The 10,462-nt window shown below is 39.7% G+C and overlaps 1 protein-coding gene and 1 non-coding gene across 4 annotated transcripts in view; both read right to left on the bottom strand.

Annotated features, from left to right (window-relative positions):
- Positions 1-266: 266 nt before the first annotated feature.
- SVEP1 (sushi, von Willebrand factor type A, EGF and pentraxin domain containing 1) overlaps positions 267-10,462 on the bottom strand; it is a 199,200-nt gene continuing 189,004 nt past the window's right edge. For all 3 annotated transcript variants that reach the window (XM_047830252.1, XM_047830251.1, XM_047830253.1), the window contains 3 exons: positions 10,257-10,352; positions 5,353-5,446; positions 267-556 (listed from right to left, as the gene is read on the bottom strand). In XM_047830252.1, the coding sequence (XP_047686208.1) occupies positions 535-556; positions 5,353-5,446; positions 10,257-10,352 (212 nt within the window). In that variant the 3' untranslated portion in view covers positions 267-534. The remainder of the gene's footprint in view (positions 557-5,352; positions 5,447-10,256; positions 10,353-10,462) is intronic.
- Positions 5,024-5,133, bottom strand: LOC125151030 (U6 spliceosomal RNA). Its single transcript, XR_007146590.1, has one exon. It is a non-coding gene; the product is annotated as a U6 spliceosomal RNA (small nuclear RNA).

The following is a 10,462-nucleotide window of genomic DNA, read 5'->3' as shown; positions in this document are numbered from 1 at the left end:
TGTTACACATACTGTAAAGAAGAAAGAGCTAGAAGGAAGGGGTCTCCTTCATTGGGATTTCTTGGTACACTGCTTGTGATCCTGTACTCTGCCAATAGCATAGATGAAAGATCATGACCCTCTTCATTATTTCCTGGACAGCTCACAAAACGGCACTATCCAGCAAACTATTATTTCATAGCAAAATATATTTTAATTGGAAAATCACTTGAAGTAACGGAATAAAAATGTGTAGCAGGAACTTTCCCAACAGACAGCAGAGTATGTACAGTTTGTGAGCGGAGCAGCATGTATTTAATATATTTTTATATAGAAAATACAAGCATATTTAAAAATGGAAACATGTAACAAAGTATGTCACAACGAATAACAAAATATAACACAAAATAAGAAGGTAAACCCAAAATAACAAGTTTACTAAACAAAACAAGACCCAGCACCGTGTTGGAATTTCTTTGCGTAAGTTCCAGGATGCCCAGGACTCCCAGGAAGAGATGATCCTGCTTTTAGGAGAGCTGGTTGGTTGTGCAGTGGTTAAAACCCAGTCCTCCTTTTCCTGGAACAAAAAAACAAAGAGATTCAACAGAAAAACTGAAGACGTAAGAGCTTAGGGGCTGACGACAACAGCATTGAAAGTCTCAGATGCCTGGGCATTATCTGTGACATGGTTTGTAGGGATGGGGGTCATTCCTTGAGAACAGGTGCTACCTTATGAAAAGATCGGAGAATCAGAAGAACCCGGGTTTTGATCCCGTCCCTCTCACCAATTCCCTGTCTGATAATCCTCTTATCTCTAAAATGATGAGCTTGGACTTTGTGAACCTGGAAGTCTCTTAAGCATTAACAGTTGATGGTTTTTGTTTACGGCATTTACTTAGGGTCAATTTTCTGAAGATGCACATAGAGATCAGAGGAAACCCGGTCTCTTTCTTAAGGACGGAACGAACTGGAAATGATACGGGGTCTGCCTTATTCATCAGCAGAGGAGGTTAGAGGCTGAGGGATTTAATGGTTGCCATGGGGTGCTTCTCCCCCAGCCATCACTGATGGCAGGAAGGCGCTCCATCCGTGAAGAAGCGTCTACTGAGCACCAGTTTTTGTGCCCGTACCAAGTCCGAGGGATACGATCTTCAAGGCACTCAGTCTTGTGGGAGAGAAGGAAATAAAAAATTGCTTGGAAACATTTACTGTTTTGATTTCTCAGAAAAGCTTTCTCTTCTCCCCATTTCAGGGAATCATACTCCACCTTTCTTTCTTCCGGGAACTGCCAGCCGCCTCTCCCCTTCACCCATAAGTAAGGTAGAGATTTTGACAAAATGACCCTTCAAGTTAGTACAACAGAACTCAACCTAGGGCCACAGTTTCACTGACCCCTCGTGGGCCCTTCAATCGATCTGGAGTAGTCAGTTCTTCCGGATTGTTAAACGGGGTCAGTGCCCTATTTGCGTGGATACTGTGGGATGACATGTAAAATGTAGCTATAAGCAGGGCTGTCCCTCCACCTGAACTGAGCAGCAGAGAAAACCCCATTGCAGCAAAAGACAGGATGGAACAGACGCTGGAGAGAGGAGGGGAGACGAGAGGCAGACAGGCTTTAGGTAGCTTTCAAGTCCTCAGTCTGGTCCTCCTGATGCTCAGCCACCTGATGTCTTTGGGTGCAAGGTCCTTCTAGCCTGAGGACATATTCCATTCTTTAGTGAAGCTAGCTAGAGTTGCAATAAGAGAGTCCCGACTGTCACACATCTCCTAGAATAACTGATCACAGTACAAGGAGGCAGGGACTTGCCCCATCTTCTGGGTTGAAGATGAACCTCTCCTCGTATGTGGGATATGCCTCTTAACTCATTTTGCTGAATATATACATCTGGATTCCTTCGTTAAACTTTTGCTTTAAAAAATTGAGATTTTGTTCTCTATTAATCATTTTCTTCACATAAGCTAATAATTATCCTTCCCCTAGTTGAGAAAGAGATCCTCTGGAGTATTTTGATGTTAGGGAACCACACAAACTCTGGGTTTCCTTTTCTTATCTAGAAGATGAAGGAGTTGAAATAGAAAGTATAAAATTATAAGAATTTTATAAATACTTCCTGTTCCTTTTTGAGTCACTGTCATTCTTAGTCCTTTTTTCTTTTCTCTCTCTCTCTCTTCTTTTCCTTTTTCCCCCCAGAAATCCATTGCAGTTTGACTCTCATTTTTTTAAAATTCTTTCAACTCTGCTCTCATGTAAAACCATCATTTTTATCTTGGAAGTTTCTACATATCCATATATAATCCAAATTTGCTCTTTGGAGTTTATGTTTTCTCTCTGCAGAGATGGCATACACTTGATAGGAAGAAATTCATTGGCCCAGGGCTGATTTTTTTTTTTTTGTTGTTGTTGTTGTTAATGAAGCGTGTACTTAAATAGGTTTTTGCCTTTGCAAGCTGAATTGTATTCTAATCACAACGAAATTTTAAAAAATGGGAAAATTAGAGATGATTTCAGTTAGCTGAATTTCCCACTTTTTAAAGAGAATATGAAACTATCCATTTATTTTTAATGATTTCTTTAAGACAGAAGTAAATGTACATAATACAAATCTAAGTGATGTAATACAATGACACATTCTGAAAACCTTAAAATAGAGCTGTTAATATTCCAACACTGCAACATTTGTGGGGACAATGTTACAATATTGAAAATATTTTATCCGTGGTATGAGGTAGTACGTCTGACATTTCCTGACGTTTAAAAAAGTTTAAACCTTGAGGAAGAAGAACAAAGCTAGAGGCATCATGCTCTTGCATTTCAAACTATATTACAAAGTTTAGTAATCAAAACAATATGGTATTGCCATAAAATCAGACATGGAGATCAGAAAGACAGGAAAAAGAGCCCAGAAATAAACCTTTGCATGTATGGTCAATTAATTTATGACAAAGGAGCCAAGAATATACAACAAACTCTTCAACAAATGGTGCTGGGAAAACTGGACAGCCACATGCCAAAGAACGAAACTGGACCACTTTCTTATACCAAACATAAAAATTAACTCAAAATGGATTAAAGATTTGAATATAAGAGCTGAAACCATAAGACTCCTAGAAGAAAACATAGAACTTGGTGATGATTTTTTGGGGGGATTTGACAGCAAAGGCAAAGTCAAGAAAAGCAAAAATCAGCAAGTGGGACTACATCAAACTAAAAATTTCTTCACAGCAAATGAAACCATCAACAAACAAAATGAAATGGGATCCTTACTGAATGGGATTATATATCTGATAAGACGTCACCATCCAAAATATATAAAGAGCTTATACAACCCAATAACAAAACAAACAAACAAACAAAACAAAATAAAAACAAACCCCAAACAATTGGATTAAAAAATAGGCAGAGGATATGAATACACATTTTCCCAAAGAAGACATATAGCAGGCCAACAGGTACATGAAAAGTGCTCAACATCATCAGTCATCAGGGAAATGCTAATCAAAACCACAGTGAGATATCACCTCACACCAGGGAGAATGGCTATTATCAGAAAGGCAAGAAATAACAAGTTTCGGCAAGAATGTGGAGAAAAGAGGGGCGCCTGGGTGGCGCAGTCGGTTAAGCGTCCGACTTCAGCCAGGTCACGATCTCGCGGTCCGTGAGTTCGAGCCCCGCGTCAGGCTCTGGGCTGATGGCTCAGAGCCTGGAGCCCGTTTCCTATTCTGTGTCTCCCTCTCTCTCTGCCCCGCCCCCGTTCATGCTCTGTCTCTCTCTGTCCCAAAAATAAATAAATGTTGAAAAAAAAAATTAAAAAAAAATGTGGAGAAAAGAGAACGTTTGTGCGTTGTCGGTCGGAATGCAAATTGCGTACTATGCAAACAGCACGGAGGCGCCTCAAAAAAGAAAAAAAATTAAAAACAAAACTGCCATCCAATCAGCAATTCTACTTGTACTTCTGGGTATTTCTCTGAAGAAAATGAAAATACGAACTTGAAAAGATGTATGTACCATGTTCACTGCAGCATTATTTATAATAGCCAAGATATGAAAACAACGTAAGTGTCCATTAATTGATAAATGGATAAAGAAAATGTGACACACACACACACACACACACACACACACACACACACACACACTGAAATACTATTCAGCTATGAGAGAATGAAATCTTGCCATTTACAACAACATGGATGGCCCCTGAGGACTTTATGCTAAGTGAGATAAGTTGGACAGAGAAAGACAAATACCATATGGTCTCACTAATATGTGGAATCTAAAAGAACCAGAAAAATCCCTTACAGATACAGAAAACGGATTGGTGGTTGCCAGAGGCAGGGGGTGGGGGTGAAATGGATGAACGGAGTCAAAAGGTACAAACTTCTAGTTATAAAATAAATAAGCCATGGGGATGTAACATACAGCATGGTGACTACAGTTAAAAACACTGTGTTGCATATTTGAAAATTCCTAAGACAGCAAATCTTAAAAGTTCTTACCATGAGAAAAAAATTTTGTAATTATAAATGGCGATGGATGCTAACTAGATCTACTGTGGTAATCATTTTACAATATATATACAAATATCAAATCATTATATCGTATACCTGAAACTAATATAATGTATGTCAATTATTCTTCAATAAAAAAGTTTACATTATTTTAAACATATTTTTTTCCTTAGACTTAATTTTGTGATAATCTTTTCTCAACTAACATACTTACTGGTTAGAAATGAGAAACCAATTGACAGATGTATTTTTACACTAAAATTTTTTAGTCAATTAAATACTGAATATATATATATATATATATGTATATACACACACACACACTAAAAATATGAAACAAGAGTTTTGATTTTAAAAATAAACATTTCTTATCAATTTCAATAGTATTTTTTTTTGTAATCAGGAATGCAAATGAACATCATTAAAATGTACTGTTTATTATTTATTTTACAACCTTACATATGAAGGATGCAATCTTCTGCTCATGAAGGCAGTTAATTTATTTGTTTAATGAAACCTTTTTTCTTTTGTTTGGAAAACTATGGAATGTTGCATGAATTTGCATGCAATCCTTTTAGAGGAGGCCATGCTAACTTTCTCTGTAGTGTTCCAATTTTGATTTTATGCGCTGCCAAAGGTGAGCACAAGATTATTTATTTGTGAGATACCCTTTTGTCAATCCTTAACTAACATTTCTTTGTGTGGCTTTAGTTCAAATTTAAAGAGTACCGGAAAGCAGATATTTTTGGAAAATAAAAGCTTCTACTTAAACTGGCGATACGTTCTGGCTTTTGGGACACACTCAACTTGAATTTTGATCTCTTTGTGTTATAGTTAAACATTTGTTTCTTCTAATGGTCTTACCTGGAGCAGTCATGTCCTGTCCAAGCTGAGAGACAATGACATCGGTTTGGTCTTATGCATTTTCCACCATTTAAGCAGGGAGACTGGCAAACAGCTGGGATGAAAAATTCATGCATTTATGTAATTAATATTTAGCAGGTTGGAAAACATCCATGAAGAGGTGTAGAATAAGATCTGATGCTGCTTTCCACTCCAGCCACTCCCATTCCTCACTGACCATTTGTATTACACATTCCTGCCACTCTGTTTGACCTTGGGTCTCATGTGAACTACCCACCATCCCTCCCTTTCCCTTCCAAGCTAGTCAAGTTGCAAATGTAAGTCCCAGGTTAAGTCCTGCCTGCGTATTGAAACCTCTGCTGATGACATTAAATCCACTGATTTTTCTCAGCAATTCTTTTTATTTATGCAACCGATGTGATGTATACCGTTTTGAACTGCAAATTTTTCAAGTGCTCAGTGAGACTGTATATCACTTGAGAGAGCTGGCAGTGAATTCTATGACTGACTGCGTTGTTACACCAGACATTGACACGTATGATAATCAGACACAAAGATTATCCAAAATAACAAAAAAAACCAAATAGCAGATGATTCAAAAGCTCCTTGTATTTGCTAGAAAACACAGTTTTCATGGCTTTTACCAGCTTTACTTGGAATAGAATTAACCTGGAATAGAATTAAAAGTTAGCCACAGGTAAAACCCTGAGTGAACATCCAAAGATTTACTATACGGACATCTTTTCTCACAAGGCCATCTTGGCATAACCACACTCTGCTTGCTACAAAATTTACAGATGCTAAAAACTGATGAAGACCTACCACCAGCAAGTTTAATATATCACAGAGAAAGAAGAACTTTCTCGAGGAAGAAGAAAATAAAATTCTTGTTGAAAGAAGGTTGGAAATGAGAAAGTTTTAGCCTCATGATTTTACCCTCATTATTGCTTGGACATGTAGCCTTCCCCAGATGAAAAACTCATCTTTGGTAAGATATACATGAATGTCACTTCTTTTTTTTATTTTTATTTTTTAAGTTTATTTATTTTTGAGGGAGAGACAGAGCGTGAGTTGGGGAGGGGCAGAGAGGGAGGGAGACACAGAATCTGAAGCAGGGGGCAGGCTCTGAGCTGTCAGCACAGAGCCCGATGTGGGGCTCGAACTCACAGACTGTGAGATCAGGACATGAGCCAAAGTTGGACGCTTAACTGACGGAACCACCTGGGCACCCAACAAATGCCACTTCTTTTATCACTTATTTATAAAACATGGGGAACACTCCAGAAAGTACCAAGCACTTGAAAGGCAAGCACCAGGTGGGAAGAGCGAGGACAAAGGTAAAACCATCTTTGCCCGTGCGGAGCTCTCTTGGGGAGTTAAGAGTAGGTATGGGCCAAGAGAAGGCATGTATTTGCCACATAACAAAGAGGAAATTATGAGACAAAGCGGAATTAAAAATAACAAAAATAAAACCCAATCATTGAAAACTAACTCTCCATAGATGCTGCTTGCTAATAAAAAATTTACTCCTTTTCATTTTTTTAAATATTTATTTATTTTGAGATAAATAAATCTCTGCACTATCAGTGCAGACCTTGATGGCAGCTCGATCTCGTGAACCGTGAGATCATGACCTGAGCTGAGCCACCCAAGCACCCCAAATTACTCCTTATCAATAGCATGATGATTTAGTGGTTCCTGACAGTACTAACAAATTCATTTCACTTCCTTGTCTAATAGCTTAACACCTTCCTCCTTCCCTATAATATGGGTGCCCCCAATATTCCATTTTAGGCTACCTTCTCGTGCTATGTGCCTTCTGCACCGTCTTACGTTTTTCTTCGTGTATGTTTTCCAGTGATAACTCACATACCACTGTCTTCAATCTAGATGTATCTTCTGGGAACTCAAACCGTCATTCAACTCCTTATCAGACCTCTCCCTTGCAGGTTTCATGGGCTCCTCAAACTCAACATGTACATACTTAACTCCTTAACCACACATTCACACCTGTTCCTCTTGGGTTCTCTATCTCAGTAAATGGCACCGCCTTTCCCTCAGGGGCCCCAAAGCTGTATCAGTCTTGACTCTTCTCAGACCTCTCCCGCTGCAGTGTATCTATAACAAAACAGTAACTTCTCTCAAATACATTTTTTTTGGTTATCATTTTTTCAGAATTCATTACATCTTGCCAATTCTGCTTTGATAACTTCCAAAGTGGTCTCCCTATTGCAAGTATTACTTTCTGCCATTTTCCATACTGCTGCCAAAATCACTTTTCTAAAAGAAAATCCGATCGTATGATTTTCCTGCTTAAAACCCTTCAGTGGCTTCTGTTGCTCGCAAGACCTAATCCAGCATCTTGAACTTGGCACCCATTGCATTTTTCTACTCTGGCTCTGTCCATCTTTACAGCTTCATTTCCAGCCACACCCCTACATTCCCTCTATGGCTTCAGTCCTGCTATGGTGAACACACCTGTGTTACGCTTCCACACTTTTGACTAGAATGATCTTTTGGTGACTACTCTCGCTTTTCTGATTCTATGCTTGCGAAGACTTCTGAATGTCTTTACTTGGTTAGTGTACTTATCTTCACTGTTGGTAGAGCCCCTTTTAGAGAATTCAATTAGCTAGAATTATCTACTTAGAGGCCATTCTGCATCTTTTCTCCTGTTTCATACGCTGCTGTCTGCTTAATATGTAGGGGGTGTAAGCACGTGCCAAGATAGCTGCTGCGAGGTTAACAAGAAAGGAACACTATGTGATGCAGCCTCATTAGGGAGCTTATTCTAGTTAGGGAGCCAAGGAGCTAAAAGAAATACAAATAAAGCATATCAATGGAGCTTTAAACTTCATGGTTCTAATGAACTGTGTAGTATCTACAGAAATGGAATGTTAGAAAATAGATTATTGTGGTATAAAGCAAGTTTGGGGATAAGAGGAAGCTTAAGTAGGGTTTTTGAGGTTGGATAAGCGTTGAAGAGGTAAGGGAAAAAGGGAGACTGTGAGTTTGTGCTGAGAGATGCGGGGAGAAGGGACTGACTATTTGGGGGTAATGAAGAAGCCATCACTGTGGGGGATGGTATGGGATTGGTAGGATGGGAACTGAGTTTTATCAGGTGCGCTGAAGCCAATTTAGGCAGAACCTTGGAGGTTAGAAGAATTTGGGCTGAAAAATTTGGGCTGGATATGGAGACAATAGGGAACCATGTTAGGTTCCTAAATAGGGCAAAAAGATAAGCCCAAAGTTGTACATAGTGATGTCTAGCTGGGAAATGGAGACAGAAAGATTAATCAATAGACTCTGACAGTGATTCAAACAAGAGATCTTTTACTAGCTGGTGACAGCGAGGACAGAGGAGGATGTAGGAGATACTGTGCAGGAAGAAACAGAAAGGGGCTGATACTGGTGATCGCAGAGGAAGGAGCAAGAGACTCAAGGATGCCTCCATCTCGAAGAGCGGTGCCCCCGCTGCAGAGTAAGATGCCTGGAAAAGGGCGAGACTCGTCTGCATGTGACTTCAATTTGAGAAATGCAGATAAAACATCACAGCTGACTTGTTAGAAACAAACACTATATAGATTGCGTTTAGAGTTTCAAACAAAAGCTTCACATTTGGCTTCCTCTGGTAGGTTTTTCCTTTCCTACATTCATGGGTGGCTGTTTGGCTTGAGGGAGGGTGACTACACGTGTGATTTTGCCTGTGACAGTATGTTTCACTCCCATTCCCTTGGTTTACTTATTAATAGTACCCCTTTCGCTCAAAAAATGCCCTAGTGTGAAAGCTAAATTACATGGTCACCTAGCCTTAGAGTTCATGCCAAACCCTGGTGCCAATATGCCTGTCCTACTTGATATTTTACCCACCAGAGAGGTGGTATAAATACTGCTTTCACGAGGGATGGTAGAGTGTTAGACATAATACAAATAAATACAGCAAGTTCTGTTCTTTTAACAGTTGCCTAAAGATTTCAGACTTTAAAAACCTGTCATTCATTTTTTTTTTTTTAAAAACTTAATGTTTAATGAGAGACAGAGAGAGACAGAGCATGAGCAGAGGAGGGGCAGAGACAGAGAGAGAGACATGGAATCCAAAGCAGTCTCCAGGCTCTGAGCTGTCAGCACAGAGCCCGACTCGGGGCTTGAACCCATAGACCGTGAGATCATGACCTGAGCCGAAGCTGGATGCTTCACGGACTGAGCCACCCAGGCGCCCCAAAACCTGTCATTTCAAGCAGATTCATTTATTCTATATGAGAAACTGATCATATGCAGGCACTATGCTAGGTAGCAGACATACAAAGATCATGAAGAAGCATCCCTGCCCTCAAGTGGCATATAATCTAGGAGGAGCAAGGACAGATCGATAATCAGTTAAGACCTCAAAGTACAGAAGAGTAAATATTTGAGACAGGCAAAGGTTAAGGGGACAACATTTGTCACCAATCAATGAACAACAGTTTGTTACTGTTGTCCACGAAGGAACCATCTCTTTGAGGAGATTTCTACTTTAACCTAAATGGTTTTTATTCAGGGTCGTGTTCTTTCTAGTTACCACAAATACAGTAATTTAGTTTCACAGAGCTTAAAATAAATATTCTTCTGAACCTCTGCATGCTTTCTCGATATTCTGCAAACAGAGCAGATGACGTGAAGAAGGCAGGAGGCTGAGCTGACTTAGAAGCTCTTCTTTGGTTCACGACCCTGACAGGTGCCTACGAAGCAGCCGTAGAGTTCAGCATTGAGACTATCATTCAAGACACCATCTTGGGGGATTTGTGAAAAACCTTGGCATCCTTTTGTTTCACTGCCACCTCTGAATCTGAGTCATACTCATCAATGTTCTCCAGGGCCTCATGGAGCCAAGTCACCAAGAAAACAAACCCAGAGAGAAGACCTACCTGTATGACAGCGGGACCCCGTCCAGCCAGTTGGGCAATCACACTGATAAGGGGCCACACAGCGACCACCGTTCAGACAGGGGAGGATGCATATTGCTAGAAAGGAGATCGACAGGGATTAAATCAAAACACACACACTCAGACATACGTTCAAATGTTCACAAAACGTTTTCCGGGAGGAGTAAAACCTTGAATGACCCACTAGA

This window comes from Prionailurus viverrinus, chromosome D4 (assembly GCF_022837055.1).
Source record: "Prionailurus viverrinus isolate Anna chromosome D4, UM_Priviv_1.0, whole genome shotgun sequence".
Classification (NCBI taxonomy): domain Eukaryota; kingdom Metazoa; phylum Chordata; class Mammalia; order Carnivora; family Felidae; genus Prionailurus; species Prionailurus viverrinus.
The sequence above is the reverse complement of the archived record's forward strand: the minus strand, read 5'-3'. Positions and strand labels throughout refer to the sequence as shown.